This window comes from Xyrauchen texanus, chromosome 8 (genome assembly GCF_025860055.1).
Source record: "Xyrauchen texanus isolate HMW12.3.18 chromosome 8, RBS_HiC_50CHRs, whole genome shotgun sequence".
NCBI classification, from domain to species: domain Eukaryota; kingdom Metazoa; phylum Chordata; class Actinopteri; order Cypriniformes; family Catostomidae; genus Xyrauchen; species Xyrauchen texanus.
Window position 1 is genome coordinate 26,722,324 of NC_068283.1, and position 17,745 is coordinate 26,740,068.

Genomic DNA, 17,745 nt, shown 5'->3' on the forward strand with positions numbered 1-17,745 from the left:
GTTTTTCCCTTTTCACACCATTCTTTGTAAACCCTAAAAATGGTTGTGCGTGAAAATCCCAGTAACTGAGCAGATTGTGAAATGCTCAGACCGGCCCGTCTGGCACCAACAACCATGCCACGTTCAAAATTGCTTAAATCACCTTTCTTTCCCATTCTGACATTCAGTTTGGAGTTCAGGAGATTGTCTTGACCAGGACCACACCCCTAAATGCATTGAAGCAACTGCCATGTGATTGGTTGATTAGATAATTGCATTAATGAGAAATTGAATAGGTGTATGTGACTGATGGTGATCCATTCTTGCCTTATTGGTGCTTGTAGTTGATCACAATTTGTGGGCTTCTGCTTGTCCACTTGCCTTTTGAGGATTGACCACAGGTTCTCTATGGGATTAAGGTCTGGGGAGTTGCCTGGCCACCGATCCAAAATTTAAATGTAATGATCACTGAGCCACTTCATTATCTCTCTTGCCTTGTGACACGGTGCTCCATCATGCTGGAAAATGCACGGATTATCGCCAAATTGCTCCTGGATCATTGGGAGAAGTTGCTCTTGCAGGACGTTTTGATACCATTCTTTATTCATGGCAGTGATTTTGGGCAGAATTGTGAGAGAGCCACTCCTTTGGATGAAAAACAACCCCACACATGGATGATCTTAGGATGCTTCACTGTTGGCATGACACAGGACTCATGATAGCGTTCACCTTTTCTTCTCCGGACTATCGATTTTCCAGATGTCCCAAACAGTCGGAAGGGGGCTTCATCAGAAAAAATAACTTTGCACCAGTCTTCTGCTGTCCAATCCTTGTACTTCCTGCAGAATTTCAGTCTGTCCTTGATGTTTTTCTTGGAGAGAAGTGGCTCCTTTGCTGCCCTTCTTGACACAAGGCTATTGTCAAAGTCTTCACCTCACTGTCCATGCAGATGCACTCACACCAACCTGCTGCCAATATTTAGCAAGCTTTGCATAGGTGGTGACACAATTCCGTAGCTGACTCCTTAGGAGGAGACTATCCTGGTGCTTGCTAGACACCCTGGGATGTCCTGAAGCCTTCACTGCATTTGAAGCTCTTGATGATCTGGTAAATGGTTCTTTCAGGTGCAATATTCTTTGCAGCAATTTTCTTGCATGTGAGTCCATTTTGGTGCAAAGCAATGATGGCTGCACGTCTTTCTTTAGAGGCAACCATTGCTAAACAAGAACACTATGATTGTAAGCACTTCTTCCCTCCTTTTATAGCAATCAGTCTGCTCTTATAATCCAATCAGAATGATAGAGTGATTTCACCTGACTAGTACTCATTCACAATTTAACAGGTGATGCTGATATGATTAGAGAAATGATGTTGGCTCGTCATTTTGTGCCAGGGCCAAAAATCTGTGAAATTTGGGTTTTTGTGATGGTTAATTTTTTTGGGACAATGAAGATTTTTGCAATTATTTAAAATGCATCTGATCACTCTGCACAATAATCTAGAAACAATTTGAATCAACACCACAACAACTGAAGCAGAAAACTTTGCGGAAACATTAAATTTGTCACTGCCAATACTTTTGGCCATGGCTGTGGCTGCAGACGAACGCTTGTAAAGCATTTTGGTTGTGTCGCATCAAACACAGTGTTTTTAGGTTTCTGTGTTAAGTTAAATGTTTCAAACCTCGTCTCGAGATTCCTGCATTCTGAATTGTGCTTTGTCCAGCTGTGTTTGAACAATAGTACATGTTTTCATTTTGAGATTATCTTCACGTTCTCGTGATTTTGCTGTGTCAAACAAGCCTGAATGTGGTTTATTCTCTGTAAAGCTGTGTGCTGCCTATACTGCTGGAGGTTTGCTTGCAGCCCTCTGCTGAAAACAGGTGGTACTTCAAGCTTGAATTTCTCTGATGGTAGTAATTCATCCTATTGAGGTCCGGGGACTTGAATAATTGCAAATTAGCTTTTTAAATCGACAGCCCTAATTGAAAACCTTTGGTCTAATTGATTATTCCTGCATTTCCGTATTAACAGATTATCTATTGATGTGTATGCTTGCTGGCTTGTTTGTGTTGTCTTTCTGTGTATGGATATTAATTTATGTCATATTTGTCTTCCTGCAGGATGAAGACATGGCCTTACAGAATGAAGATAATGAGGAGGACGATATGGTGGATGTTATTGGCAGACAGCTGCTAAATGCCTGTCCATGGCTGTCTGAAGTAGAGGACCGTGTAAATGACGGGCTGATTAGGGTGTGGAGGCGAGTGGTTAATCGGCTCTTCAGCCTGTACCGGGTCTCCTGCAGGGCATACTTCACCTTCCTTAAGCTCAATGCTGGACAGGTCAGAGAATCCTTCCTAGAGAAATTTGTCCATTCATAGTCCAGAATTGATAACTGTTGCTAAAATTGCTAATTTTAAGTCATTTTTGTGACTTAGTGACATGGTATTCTGATCATCAGGTGCCCATTGATGAAGATGATCCCAAGCTTCTACTGAACAACCAGAGCAGCAAACAAAGCAGCGATGATGTAATCGTCATGGCAACCCTTCGCCTGCTGCGTTTGCTGGTGAAGCATGCTGGGGAGTTGAGAGAGAGTCTGGAGCATGGTCTGGCATCCACCCCCACTGCACCCTGGAGAGGTAATAACAGGAACATCTGAAACCATGACGAACCCCAATCTCTTCACGTCTTATAAGTGAAAATGGCTTGTATTAGCACAGATGTATATTGTACTCTACAAAGGCAAAGCGGTAACTATGCCAACACTGAAACTGAGAAAAAATTACTTGAAAATCCTGTGTTTCACCTTGTTTTACTGTGTATTTTAGTTTTCTCACTCTTGTTAAATTGTAAAATGTCAAATTTGAAGAATTGGTCATTGAACAATACATATTGATTGACCACTATTCTTAGGATCCAGGACATGTCCCCCTAAGTGTCTGTGGTAATTGCAGCCCTGTATGTATCACATGATTGAAGTGAGTGTTGTGTGTCAGGTGGCTTGATCTATCGGTTTTCTCTCTAGGTATCATCCCTCAGTTATTCTCCAGGTTGAATCATCCCGAGGCCTACATTCGCCAGAGCATCTGCAGCCTGCTGTGCAGGGTGGCCCAAGACTCACCCCACCTCATCCTCTACCCAGCCATTGTGGGCTCCATCTCTCTCGGAGGAGAGGCTCAGGCTGCAGGTACTTGCAGTGCTTTGACAGCATCCTAAATACACAAGCCCTAAATGATACTTGAGTGGTAGTTTGTGTTATAGATTGAGCACATTGTGTTTTAATGATCTGACACAGTAGGCTTTCTGTATAAAGTACTGGAAACCCTTACTTAATAGCCTATTCACCCGTGTCAGGTAATAAGCTGCCATCAGCCCTACCCACCCTGCTGGGCAACATGCAGGGAGAGGTTCTTTGTGGAGATGAGAGCGAGATGGGTAGTGGTCAAACTTCTCAGGAGATCAGCCGTGTGGAGGAGATGGTGATGTATTCTAGTGAGGACCAAGCAATGATGCAGGACTGCTACACCAAGATTGTAGACAAGCTCTCTTCCGCAAACCCCACCATGGTGCTTCAGGTATTGCAGAATGGGCTCTACTGTTCTGGCACTTTATGAATCCTATTGTTTAAGATTGTTTACACTACGCATCCGTTTTTCTAATACGCTCATTAGGACTGACTGTTCGTACTGTAATTTAAGTGATTATGTTTGTTCAGATAGTAGTGTATCCGTTTTATCTACTGTATATCGACTGGCATAGTAATGATATAATCGTCAGAAAGATGGCAATAGAATTCTCATATGACAGCTGAAATTAAATGTCAGCATAGGAAAAAGTGGATGGAAAACTGGAAACTTTGCCTCTGCTCATGTCTATCATGGAATCTTATAGGGCTAGGAATTGCAAAAATTACAATTGTTTTATTCCATAATATATCATTTGCAGGTTAATCATACGGATGTGCAAACCTACCAATTTAAAACTACCAATTGATCAGTCAGTGCGTTGTCTGAGCTAGGCGACTAGTTAGTGCAAAGAAACCAATGTATATAAGGCTGCATTATGTCCCTTTGTATTCAACAAATAAATAAATACAATATAAAATTTTAACATGTCAAACTAATTTAGTTATTTATGAATATAAAATGCATTACCATAGGCTAAGGGCCCAAACATACTTCATGCAAGTACACATACATGAGTGTTTCTGTTTTACATACATTAAATGTGCACATGCATTGCTCTGCCGGTTACAAACCGTGGACCACAAGGGGGCGAAAGAGTTTGTGGTAGAGTCAACACGTTGACAGTAGAGGAGTGTGCTTTTGCATTTGCGAAAAGGACGACAACCATTTAATCTAACTTGTTCGGCAAGACTCTCCTCAAACTGCTGCTCCGCCATGACAGTTGTTGATTGAAAAAGAAAATCTGCTGTAGCACCCCTTGCGGCAACTCTGAGAATACAGTGTGTACCTGCTTTAGGTTATGAATTTTGCTCTGACACGTTTCACAACGTGTGAAATCGAGGTTGTGTAGCAAGATTCCTCTTCGTTTATGTGCTTATGTAGAGTATGTTTGGGCAAATGGAGGCTAAAGAGTTAACTTGTTCAAGAACCATTTCTGGGGCTGTACTAAATTGTAACACACATGATGATTCACCTGTAGTGTCAATGTCGTTGTTATTTGCATATGCATCCTGAGAATAGTCTGAGCTCCTATGCAGCATTCTCATTGACAACAATATTCTTACAAACTGCTCCCAAATGACTGACAGAGGAAATAAAAGTGAGAACCATTTGCACATGTTCCGTAAGACACGATAACAGTGCACTTGGGCTAAAACTTCTGAACAAAAAGCAAATTATGCGAATCACCAGCATTTCTTCTGTTCTTCAAAATTTAATCTGGTGTGTTTCCTCAAGCACGCATCTATGTGTCTAGTGCATTTCTTGTTGACTTTGTCGGGGAAATGTGCAAAATTACCCGCCACTGTGCATGAATAACCTGGCTGTTAGATTATAAATATAGTGGGGATGCGACATGTAGTTTACACCATCCACCAGTTTGATAAGCCTTTTTACAACTAAACTATTAAAGTAGTGTCAAGCAGAATCTGTATAATAACTTCGGTCAAATCCACAACACCTCAAATAAACATTTGAATTATGCATGATAACAGGAACATTGATCACTGCAGAGGTTTTGAGTCCAACAGTGAACAAACGGTGCTTTGATTGCTGTATCAGCAGTGTACAATGATTATCTATTAATCATTGTAGCATTAAGATGAACCTAATACATTTTATTAAATAAAAATGTTTTTTTCCATCAAGGAGACTATTTTTAAATTGTTTGGCTCAAGAATCGCAATTTTTAACAGAATCTAATTGTTTTTTTGTTTGTTTTTTTCCCCTCTCCAACCCTAGCATCTTGCCATTACTGTAGTGTTACTGTATTTAGACTTTAATCCAAATGCTGTTTAATAATTCACTACATAGGAAGTGTCAAAATAGTTATATAAGTGCAAAGATTATATTAGTGCATTCTCAACCACATAATAATGTGGTGTGATTCGGGTTTGTAAAAATTAGTTTACATGATTTTTTTTAGCTGTTAAGACTATAAACAACTTAACACATTTTTGTTCAAATCACCAAAAATCTGGTTTTTGATGCTTGTTTTAAAAAAGCCTAAACAAAGAATTGAATTAATTGGTATGTTGATTCTTGTGTTTATGCAGGTGCAGATGTTGGTGGGTGAGCTGAGGAGGGTCACTCTGCTCTGGGATGAGCTCTGGCTGGGAGTCTTGCAACAGCAGCACATGCACGTCTTGCGCAGAATTCAACAGCTGGAGGACGAGGTGAAGAGAGTCCAGAACAACAACACTCTGCGCAAGTGAGTCACAAGCCTGCCAGGCGAACCAATGCTATGACAAGGCAGATACAAACATCATTGGAGAGCTGACTCATTATGCTTCTCAACAATCATTTATATTCTCTTTGCCTTGTTCTCTCATTTGTTGTTAATTAGAGATGAGAAGTTGGCTATCATGAGAGAGAAGCACTCTGCTCTGATGAAGCCTGTGGTTTTTGCACTGGATCACGTTCGCAGCATAACAGCTGCTCCGGCAGAGACGCCTAATGAAGCATGGTTTCAGGAGACTTATGGAGATGCCATCCACAATGCACTAGAAAGGCTGAGAAACCCTCACAATCCAGCCAATCCTGCCAGCAGTTGGGTACCCTTCAAACAGGTCAGGACTAGGGATGAGCAAATCTTCAAATTCTCAGAATCGACTAGTCGTGGGTTGCCAGAACAAGTAGTCGACTAAATGAAGCTCTTTATAGTTGGGTTGGTTTTGGGTTGATCCAACCCTGATCAGATAAATTTTGGGGTGTTTCCAAGACATGTTGTTGTGTTCAAAAACAGCTGGATGAAGCACAACAATGTTTGAGTATTAGATGGCATGGCATCTTAAAATGCTTGTGGCGGGATGTTATAATAATTTTCTCACTCTCATGCCATCTCAGATGGGTATGTCTTCTGCTGAACACAAATTTAAAAAAAAATGTATAGGAGCATTTCAGCTCGGGGGCCTCTAGGTAGCTCAGCGAGTATTGACTCTGACTACCAACCCTGGAGTCGTGAGTTTGAATCCAGTGTGTGCGGAGTGGCTCCAGCCAGGTCTCCTAAGCAACCAAATTGGCCTGGTTGCTAGGGAGGGTAGAGTCAAATGGGGTAACCTCCTCATGGTTGCGATTAGTGGTTCTCGCTTTAAATGGGGCACATGGTAATTTATCGTGGAGACGAGCATGAGCCTCCACATGCTGGGAGTCTCTGCGGTGTCATTCACAACGAGCCATGTGATAAGATATGCGGATTGACAGAAGCGGAGGCAACTGAGACTTGTCCTCCACCACCCAGATTGAGGTGAGTAACCGTGCCACCACAAGGACCTATGAAGTAGTGGGAATTGGGCATTCCAAATTGGGGAGGAAAGGGTATATAAAAAAAACAAATTCAGCTCTGTTGGCCTATTTGATGCAAGTGAATGGGTATCAAAACTTTGAAGCTTCAAAATCCACCAAGGCAGTATAAAAGTCATTTGTACAACTCCAGTGGTTAAATCCATGTCTTCAGAAGTGATAAATATTGATCTGTTTCTCACCTACAACTATATTAAGTCCTTTTTTTACAATAAATCTACACTTTCACATTCTTGTGTTTTTGACTATTCATTTTATTTGTGCAAATCGCCACCTACTGAACAGGGAGGAGAATTTATAGAAAAAAAGGACTTAAATATTGATCTGTTCTCACCCACACCTATCATATCACTTCTGAAGACATCGATTTGACCACTGGAGTCTTGGACACTTTTATGCTGCTGTTATTTGCTTTCTTGAGATTAAAAATGTTGGTACCTATTCACTTGCATTGTGAGGACCTACAATGCTGAAATATTCTTCTAAATATCTTTGTTTGAAGAAAGAAAAAAGTCATACATATCTTTGATGGCATGAGGGTGAGTAAATTTAGATAATTTTCATGAACCATCCTTTTCACATCTGTCTGCAGCAGCGATGATTTAAAGGGAATACATTTAAAGACAACTTTTATAGAGTGTTTTACCATGCAAACTGTATAACAGCTAAAACACGATGATTACAACACCACCTCTGAAAATATCATAAGAACTAGATCAAATCGTTGACCTTGCTAATTACCTAGACGGTTGTTGGCCATGTAGTTGACCTTGGTGACCCATCCTTATTGAGGACAGCTCACATACTCTGTGCATTTTGTAATTGTAGCCGGTCCGTTTACAGATCATGCTGAGCTTGCAGCAGAGGGCCCAGAAACGTGCCAGTTACCTTCTGCAGCTGGATGAGATCAGCCCCCGCCTCACTTCCATGACCAACACTGAGATGGCGCTGCCAGGGGAGGTTTCTGCTACTGATGCAGTCAACATTCAGAGTGTGGGCAACACCATCACCATTCTGCCCACTAAAACCAAACCCAAAAAACTCCACTTCTTAGGCTCTGATGGCAGAAACTATCCTTACCTTTTCAAAGGTAGGACATAGTTTAAGGTCATGTTTCCAAGACATTACATACCTGAGGACTGTGCAGCCCTACAAAGGCACAGCACTGAATCTGAGAAAATTAGCTTTAAAGTGTTTTGAACGTCCAGCCTTATGTTAGATATTGCACCAATTTGATATGTACATGCAAAAATATTGTGCTTTAAAAAGCCATGAATAATGATTTGACACATTACCAAAAAAAAATGCAGATACTTTGTTCACTGTAACTTTGGATTGCTGTTATTTTACTGTGTATTTTGTAGTCACTGGAATTTTCACATCTAGTTTTTTTTTTCTGGATCTGAGCATAGTTAAGCCAAACCTATCTGTCACAGGACAAGTAGTCTGAAGCCTTGTTTATACATTCATCTGGCATCGCAGAGCGTCTTGTTAATTAAATGTTTTTATTTTATACAGTATAAACTATAAAACAAACTTAAGTGTATTGTTTAGACCTTTTTATTCAAAAGGCAGTGGACAAATTGGCCTACCATACTTTCTGAACAAGAACAGGAGCTGCAACATAATTGTACAGGGAAAATATTGTCTTTTTCATGCTATTTGGAGTAGTTTTACTCCACCTCAAGCACAGGTACATCTGACCTGCACCTTTCCTCAAAAATGTGCACGTGCACAACTGCATAAAATGGAGCCATGCGAAGACTAGGCGATAGCACGATAACATCACTTTGTGCATGCAAACCCTTGCAAACAAGTGGCTGCATGTAGTTACTGTGTTTTGGCCTTTGCAAAGCAGTGAAAATTACTTTTTTTTTTTTTTTTTATTACTTTTTTTTTAAGGACTGGAGGACTTGCATTTGGATGAGAGGATCATGCAGTTCTTGTCCATAGTCAACACCATGTTTACAAAGGTAAATCAGCAGGAAAGCCCACGGTTCCATGCCCGTCACTACTCCGTCACACCACTAGGTACCAGATCAGGACTCATCCAGTGGGTAGATGGTGCCACTCCTCTGTTTGGACTGTACAAACGCTGGCAGCAGCGTGAGGCTGTGCTTCAATCTCAGAAGGTGAGGGAGAAAATTAAAAATGTTATAAGGGATCATGCTCATAAAAAAAATAATTGGTGTCTTGAAAGATACAAGGTTGTTATATGGTCACCTTGTCCTATTCACTATCTATTAGGTTATGGTCAACTTTGTAAAATGTGAACAAAAGTTTTGTAAAAAGGATGGTTTACCCATAAATAAAAATTCATCATTGCGTTATTCTAAACTTGCATGACTTTGCTATTGGAACATAAAAATAGATTAGGCTCAGTCACCATTGACTTTTATAGTATCTCTTTTCCGTACAATCAAGTGAATGGCGACTGAGGCTGTAATTCTACCTAATGTTTTCAATTTGTGTTCCACTGAAGATAATCATATAGGTTTGGAACACTAGAGTATATGAAAAACAATTTTCGGGTGAACTAGCTCAGTAATCGTTTAGGCACATTATTGGTGTTTTCTGAAAATAAAGAATTTTCAAAGAAGATTGGAATAAACATAAAAAAAAAAAATTATTTTCTTTTTTGACTTTAGGCACAGGACTCCTTCCAGCAGCCCCAGAACCTTCCCATGGTCCCCCGTCCCAGTGAACTGTACTACAGTAAGATCGGCCCTGCTTTAAAGGCTGTTGGTCTCAGTTTGGATGCGTCACGCCGTGATTGGCCACTCAGCGTCATGAGAGATGTGCTGCAGGAGCTGATGGAAGCCACGCCCCCTAATCTGCTAGCAAAAGAGCTCTGGTGCTCATGTACCACTCCTAGTGAGTGGTGGAGTGTCACGCAGGTGAGAGAAAAGATTGTTAGACAAAATTCAGTGTCATTTAAGCATTGTACTGTAATTAACCAAAACTTGGTTGTGTCTGTTTAGTCTTATGCCAGATCCACTGCTGTGATGTCAATGGTGGGATACATCATTGGATTGGGCGATCGTCATCTTGACAACGTGCTGATTGATATGACAACAGGCGAAGTGGTGCACATTGACTACAATGTTTGTTTTGAGAAGGGTCAGTTGGGAGCTTGTTCAAAATATGTTTTAAGCACTTTGATTCATTTGCATAGGCATTTAAATACTACATTATTTTCACAGGAAAAAGCTTGAGAGTACCAGAGAAGGTTCCTTTCCGTATGACTCAGAATATTGAGACCGCTTTGGGGGTCACAGGAGTGGAGGGCATTTTTAGACTGTCATGTGAACAGGTGACGATTGCCATTTAAGTCTTGTCCTATTGATTCAGTGCTCTACCAATCAGTCAGTTTAGAAAATACATGCAAATTAAATGGGTGTCCTTCTTTCTCTTCATGTGTATTTCAGGTGATCCAGATAATGCGTCGTGGTAGAGAGACGCTCTTGACTCTATTAGAGGCATTTGTGTATGACCCCTTGGTGGACTGGACAGCAGGTGGGGAGGTGGGTTTTGCAGGGGCTGTGTATGGAGGAGGAGGACAGCAGGCAGAGAACAAGCAAAGCAAGAGGGAGATGGAGAGAGATATCACCCGTAGCCTCTTCTCCTCCCGTGTAGCTGAGATTAAGGTGAGAAATACTTGTGCATATAGTGCAGATATTTTAACTTAAAAAATGTCTATTAACTTAATGATGACTGCATGAAACATAGTATTGCCTTTAATGTACAAAATGTCATACGATAGCATCATCAGAAAATTTGTAACTACATTTTTGTATACAAGTTTGGAAAACCAAATTGTTTTCATGTTTTCCAGGTGAACTGGTTTAAAAACTGTGATGAGGTGACTGGTGTACTGCCACAGGTAGAGGAGGCGGTGGATGTGTATCTGAACCTGCAGGAGCAGCTCACACAAGTTGAGAAAGTACAGGGCAAGCTGCTGGAGGAGATGTTGTTCCTAGAGGGAGCTGACACCAGAGCAGATCATTCGATCCACACCCTGGAGCACAGGTTGGCAAAATATTGAGACTTGTTAGACCCCATTTACACCTGGTGTTAAGATGTGTCTCGGGTGATCCGATCACATGTGGTCAGGTGACACATCGCTGTTTACTGCTGGTCACATAAATGCATATTTTGTGATTACTTGTGATCAGATTTGGAGGGGAGGGACTCATGATGACACACATCAATCACTATGTCAGTGTTACTGCATGACATTAAAGTGTAACAAAATCATAAAAGACCAAGACAGCGCAAAGAAAACTGCTTGCTGTTTTTCCCAGATGCAGCTGAAGTTTAATCAAAGCACAAAACCAACATTTCAAGCATAATTATCCTTTAGTGAATTAACTGTAATAACCTGAGCTTCAGATGTCGTGCTTCTCATAAGTGTCCCTACATGTTGATATCAGACACACTGAAGAAACCTCAAATTTCTCATGCTTGTGGTTGTTTCTGCTTTTTCCAATTTGTCCGATCTGACGTTTTTTTGTTGTTGTTGTTTTTTAAAGCCGCTCGTAACAGCAATGTTTAATCTTGTTTTATTTTGATTGACAGGCGGCGGCTGGCACTTCACTGCTGCCGGGATGCATACAGGAACAATTACCGTTTACACCTCACGCTATGCGGTCAAATGCGTTTTTGACCAGATTCGATTAGATCCCATTTAGGTCCCTGTATTATGTACATACAATGCATCCTGGTAGTATGCACAGTGCTTTACCTTTTCTACATTTTGTTATGTTACAGCCTTATTCAAAAATGGATTAAATTCATTATTTTCCTCAAATCTACAAACATTACCCCATAATGACAACGTGAAAGAAGAAATCTTTGCAAATTCATAAAAAATAAACCAAAAAAATCACATGTACAGAAGTATTCACAGCCTTTGCTCAATACTTTGTTGAAGCACCTTTGGCACCAATTACAGCCTTTTTGTGTATGATGCTACAAGCTTGGCACACCTATTTTTGGGCAGTTTCTCCCATTCTTCTTTTCAGGACCTCTCAAGCTCCATCAGGTTGGATGGGGAGCGTCGGTGCACAGCCATTTTCAGATCTCTCAAGAGATGTTCAATCGGGTTCAAGTCTGGGCTCTGGCTGGGCCACTCAAGGACATTCACAGAGTTGTCCCATAGACATTCCTTTGTTATCTTGGCTGTGTGCTTGGGGTCGTTGTCCTGTTTGAAGATGAACCTTCACCCCAGTCTGAGGTCCAGAGCGCTCTGGAGCAGGTTTTCATCAAGGATGTCTCTGTACATTGCTGCATTCATCTTTCCCTCGATCCTGACTAGTCTCCCAATACCTGCCGCTGAAAAACATCCCCACAGCATGATGCTGCCACCACCATGCTTCACTTTAGGGATGGTATTGGCCAGGTGATGAGGTTTCCTCCAGACATGACGCTTGCCATTCAGGCCAAAGAGATCGATCTTTGTTTCATCAGACCAGAGAAATTTGTTTATACGGGCGGCCAGCTCTAGGAAGAGTCCTGGTGGTTCCAAAATTCCATTTACGGATGATGGAGGTCACTGTGCTCATTGGGACCTTCAGTGCAGCAGAACTGTTTCTGTGCCTCAATACAATCCTGTCTCTGAGGTCTTCAGACAATTCCTTGGACTTCATGGCTTGGTTTGTGCTCTGACATGCACTGTTAACTGTGGGAGCTTATATAGACAGGTGTGTGCCTTTCCAAATCATGTCCAATCAACTGAATTTACCACAGGGGGACTCCAATCAATTTGTAGAAACATCTCAAGGATTATCAGTGGAAACAGGATGCACCTGAGCTCAATTTTGAGTGTCATGGCAAAGGCTGTGAATACTTATGTACATGTTTTTTTGTTGTTGGTATTTTTTATTATTTGTTTGTAAATTTGCAAAGATTTCAAACAAACTTATTTCACATTGTCATTATGGGGTATTGTTTGTAGATTATTGAGGAGAATAATGAATATAATCCATTTTGGAATAAGGCTGCAACATAACAAAATGTTGAAAAAGTGAAGTGCTGTGAATACTTTCTGGATGCACTGTATATGCAATGCATTACAGGGTTTTTATTCTTTCCCTTCACAGGTACTCAGAGCACACTCAGTTGCAGTCCAGGCAGAGGACGGTACATGATGCCATTCAGGGGAAGTTGTCTGATCTTGATCAGTGGATCTCTCAGTACCAGGCTGCCTTTGCAAGTCTAGAGGCCACCCAACTCGCCAGCTTACTGCAGGAGATCAGTAGCCCTATTGATCTAGGTACTTAATTATGAATGGATTATGCATCATAATTCTAACAATTGTATTGTGACCTAATATGTTGTTGTGTTCCTTTTAAACTGCAGGTCCTCCCAGCTATGTGCCAGCTACGTCCTTCCTGCAGAACGCAGGCCAGTCACACCTGATCTGCCAGTGTGAGGCTATGGATGCGGAGGTGAGCGTTCTTTTACAGCAACGACGTTCGCAACTGTGCGGTTGTCTCGAGCATCTACACAGCTATGCCACCGTGGCCTTGCTGTACCCCCGTGCAGTGTTACACAGACACAGAGTCAATGCGTGGAAACAGTGGATGGAGGAGCTGATGTGTGACATGACCGTGGAGCATTGCCAGACGATCTATCACCAGTGAGTGCAACTACTGCTTGCACTTCTAGTTAGAGAAGTATACTACCAGTCAAAAGCTTTGACAACCTTAATTGTCCTTTTATTATTACTAAAATAATAAATAAAATATTCTCCACATGTTAGAATAATAGTTAAGTCATCAAAAATACTAAATAATACATACATGGGAAATGTTTAAAAAAAAAAAAATCTATCTGCTTTTCCTTCTCTCCAGTCTGATTATATCTAAAATCAATAAAACATTTAATCCTTCAAGCATAAGCCATTTTTAGCTAAGGTTTTTAAGTTAATTTTAATCAAATTCAGTCAAGTGTGTACAAACCTTTGCCTGTTTATAATTGATTACAGAAAATGGTTGTCCTCTCCTAACCTCCTAAGTTTGCAGTTGAGGAAACTGAGGAAACCTTTTGTGAAAGTGCCAGTAAAAAAATTATAATGTGGGAGAAATGGATTTAAGTTATAGAAAAGGCTCTTTTACCCTTCAGGTATGAAATGCAGTTTGCCCCTCAGCCCCTTCCTGCCACGTGTCAGTTTCTGTCCAGCATTGAGATGGCGCTGCAACACCATGCAGCAGAGACCAACACTCGTCTCTTGCGACAGGTGGAGCGTCTTAAGGCAGAGGGCACCAGTGTGCCTGTGTGTGAGGAGCAGCTGCAGGAGATTGAACGCTGCATCAAAGTCTTCCTGCACGAGGATGCTGAGCTTGGCTCCTTCAGTTTGGCTGGCATCATCGTCTCTGCCCTATGTGCTCTCACAAGGTCTGTATCTGTGGCTTTAAAATCAGGGTTTCTACGCATCCTGGAAAACCTGGTGTTTTGCAATGCAGTTTTCCAGTCATGGAAAGTTAGAAAAATACCTAAATATCCTGGAAAGTAATTATTTGTCCTGGAAAATATTTTAGTATAATAAAATGGGTTGACTGTTGCTAGCAAGGTTTTCATTACATGTACAAAAACATGGTAACAATCAGGACTCGGAATAGGAGTCATATACACAAACTGCAGGCGGCTGCAGATTGTGAAACAACATTAACACTTAAGGGCGCTTGGATCCTTTTGATTTGATTACAGCAGCAACCAACCGTGTCCTTAGCCATCACGTTTCAACCGAGGCAGATCGCTTGATTTGATACAGCTACAGCCAGTCGTGTGCTTGACTACAGCAGCACATGCACAGTGAGAAGCAGCATTCTTGAAACTTCTCATTCATAAACGGAATGAATGACCTGGTACATGTACCGACCAACCGACGAGAGGGGCATGTTGTTTGTTTACTTTAGCATCTGCATGTGTCTATCTTGTTCATCACAGAGTAAAGTGCAGAAGAGCTATTAATGTGTAAAAGTGACTGATGTTTATACACTTTGAGAGTCTTTCACATGACTTGTGTCAGCACTGCTGAATACATTGCAGTCAATGAAGTGATGCGTCAGTGCAACCTCAGCTCCAACTTCTCACCAAAGTGTTTTTCACACACGTTTTTGCCTCACACATGACATCTTTGAGAGTACAAAACTTCAAAAAAATATTTAAAACTGTTAAAATTTAAATCTAAGACGTTAACATAACATCTCTTCCAAATAAATGTTTCCAATGTTTATTGTGCACATCTCCCGCTTTCTTGCATGGCAAGGTCGTAAATTCGCCTCTCTGTGATGCCTACTGCAATGCTTGTCATGTGGAGTGTGAAGTGCCGCTTCATGCTGGCGTTGAACGCAGCGTTGATGCCTGGAATCAACTCATGTGAAATGTGCTTTACAGTGACCAAAGTACTTTATTGAAACTCGAAATTATTATTGTTATTAGGCTATTATTGTTGTCTTTTCTGATAAGTCATGCTTGGCAGTTTAAATGCTGTAGGAAAAAAGTAGATCTGCTGTGTTCTTATAATGCTTAAACATTCTACTGAATTCATTAGATTTGACCTGCAAATTGAAATAAAAGAGACTGTAAGGACGTTATTGAAACGCATTATTATTTTTAGACTGTTATTGTTGTCTTCTTGAATCAGAAGTCATGCTCACCTGTTCACAAAATTAATGGAAATTATAGATCTGCTTTCTTCTTATAATGCTTAAATACTAAAGTCTCTTGGCAGATTTTGTTCGTGAACATATCAAAATGATGATATTCATTTTCAGGCCTGGAAAAGTAATGGAAATTAAGGATGTCACAGGATTTGGAAACCCTGAATTTGTCATTAGAAAGGTTCTTAACATTTTCTCGATCCTCCATTGTTTCTGTGCTTTCACAGGCGTAACCTGGTGATGGAGGGAGCTGCAGCGAGTGCAGGAGAGCAACTGGTGGAGCTGACATCCCGTGATGGTGCCTGGTTCCTGGAGGAGCTCTGCAGTATGAGTGGGAACATCACATGTCTCGTGCAACTCTTGCAGCAATGCCAGCTCCTATCACATGACCTGGACATCCTCAGTCCAGCTGAAACCTCACAAGTTGTCTACCTGGCAAACGGAGTCTATACCTGCCTTCAGGTAAATCATTTAATAGCATTATTTTTGTCAGTGATTATTGTGTGTTCATCTTTTTCACTTTCTTATCCCCCTCCCCCCCCATTTGCAGGAGCTCAACACAAACTTTCGTCAGATTATCTTCCCAGAGGCTCTGCGCTGCATGCTCAAGGGAGAGAGCACTCTAGAGACCATGTTAGCGGAGCTGGATGCACTCATTGATCAGTGTGCAGATGGGGTTTCACTGCAGGGATTAGGTGAGGTTTTGCAGGCCCACCTTCGTAACTCGGCCATGGGTCTGGAGGAGGATGCAGATGGCCACTGCCTGGATGTCACCAGGTAACATGAACAATAGACTTTATTTGCTGTACTGTCCAGGTTTAAGCTGCATTGCTTTCCTATTGTCTTAACTGTGTGATTATATGTGTTGGTCAGGGTACTGCGGTCCCAGTACTCAGAACTGATCCAGCCTTGCAGCATGGAAACCTCAGTTCAGGAAACGCCTAAGATGAGTGCCGGTCAGATGTTGTTGGTGGCTTTTGATGGCATGTTTGCACAGCTGGAGACTGCCTTTGGACTTCTGATAGACAAGGTAAAAAGCTGTCTTTCCGAATCTACCAGCTAATAAGATCAATTAATGGGAGGGTTCACCCAAAAATGTAAATTCTCTCACCATTTACTCACCCTCATGCCATTGCAGATGTGAATGACTTATTCAGCAGAACACAAACAAAAGTTTTTTGAAAAATATCTCCACTGTGTTGGGCCATAAAATGCAAATCAATGGTGATCAGACCATTTGAGGAAACATAAAAAGTAATCCATGAGACTCCAGTGTTTAAATCCATATGTTCAGAAGCAATATAATAGGTGTGGGTGAGAAACAGAACAATACTTATGATTTTTTTTTTTACTATTTTTAACTTTCAGATGTGAAAGTAGAGATTTAGAGTAAAAAGAACTTATATTTTGATCTGTTTCTCACCCACACCTATTATATTGCTTCTGAACATATGGATTTTACCACTTGAGGCTTATGGATTACTTCTGTTTCCTTTGTGATTTCTGGAGGTGCTAAGGTCTGATCACCATTCACCTATATTGTATGGACCTACAGAGCTGAAATATTCATCGAAAAATCTGTGTTCTGCAGAAGAAAGAAACTCATACACATCTGGGATGGCATGATGGTGAGTAAATGATGATCATTTTTATTTGGGGGTGAACTATCCCTTTAAATTCATTTTTTGGGGAGGATGGAGGTTTAATATGATCTCTAATATCTTTCTAGCTAAGCCTGCTTGTGCAGTTCAGATATCCTGTAAACCGGCACTTTTTTATAAAAAATCCAAATATTATTGAAGTGTATATAATGATTCCTGTTCTGTCCTGTAGCTTAACTCTATGGATGTCCCCGCTGCCTGGAGAAAGGTGGATGTGATCCGGGAGGCCAGAGCTACACAGGTCCATTTCTTTGATAATGTGCAGACCAGACAGGTCTTGGAGGAGATTTTCTTCCTGAAGAGACTCCAAACCATCAGAGACTTCTTTTGTCTCTGCGGCTCATTTGCACAGACACTCTCTGGTAAATTACTAATGGACTTCCTTTTTAATAAGATATTTAAGTAACTTGAAATTACCACAATTAAAAATGCATCAGCACATATGGAT

The 17,745-nt window shown here is 41.0% G+C and overlaps 1 protein-coding gene across 3 annotated transcripts in view; it reads left to right on the top strand.

Annotated features, from left to right (window-relative positions):
* Positions 1-17,745, top strand: part of smg1 (SMG1 nonsense mediated mRNA decay associated PI3K related kinase) — a 67,753-nt gene that overhangs the window by 39,065 nt on the left and 10,943 nt on the right. For all 3 annotated transcript variants that reach the window (XM_052131556.1, XM_052131557.1, XM_052131558.1), the window contains 20 exons: positions 2,102-2,323; positions 2,443-2,623; positions 3,010-3,171; positions 3,339-3,559; positions 5,725-5,879; positions 6,015-6,237; positions 7,814-8,060; positions 8,873-9,102; positions 9,619-9,867; positions 9,952-10,090; positions 10,174-10,283; positions 10,399-10,617; positions 10,806-10,999; positions 13,072-13,244; positions 13,331-13,610; positions 14,096-14,368; positions 15,864-16,098; positions 16,187-16,413; positions 16,510-16,666; positions 17,470-17,659. In XM_052131556.1, coding sequence (XP_051987516.1) covers positions 2,102-2,323; positions 2,443-2,623; positions 3,010-3,171; positions 3,339-3,559; positions 5,725-5,879; positions 6,015-6,237; positions 7,814-8,060; positions 8,873-9,102; positions 9,619-9,867; positions 9,952-10,090; positions 10,174-10,283; positions 10,399-10,617; positions 10,806-10,999; positions 13,072-13,244; positions 13,331-13,610; positions 14,096-14,368; positions 15,864-16,098; positions 16,187-16,413; positions 16,510-16,666; positions 17,470-17,659 — 4,087 coding nt within the window. The remainder of the gene's footprint in view (positions 1-2,101; positions 2,324-2,442; positions 2,624-3,009; positions 3,172-3,338; positions 3,560-5,724; positions 5,880-6,014; positions 6,238-7,813; positions 8,061-8,872; positions 9,103-9,618; positions 9,868-9,951; positions 10,091-10,173; positions 10,284-10,398; positions 10,618-10,805; positions 11,000-13,071; positions 13,245-13,330; positions 13,611-14,095; positions 14,369-15,863; positions 16,099-16,186; positions 16,414-16,509; positions 16,667-17,469; positions 17,660-17,745) is intronic.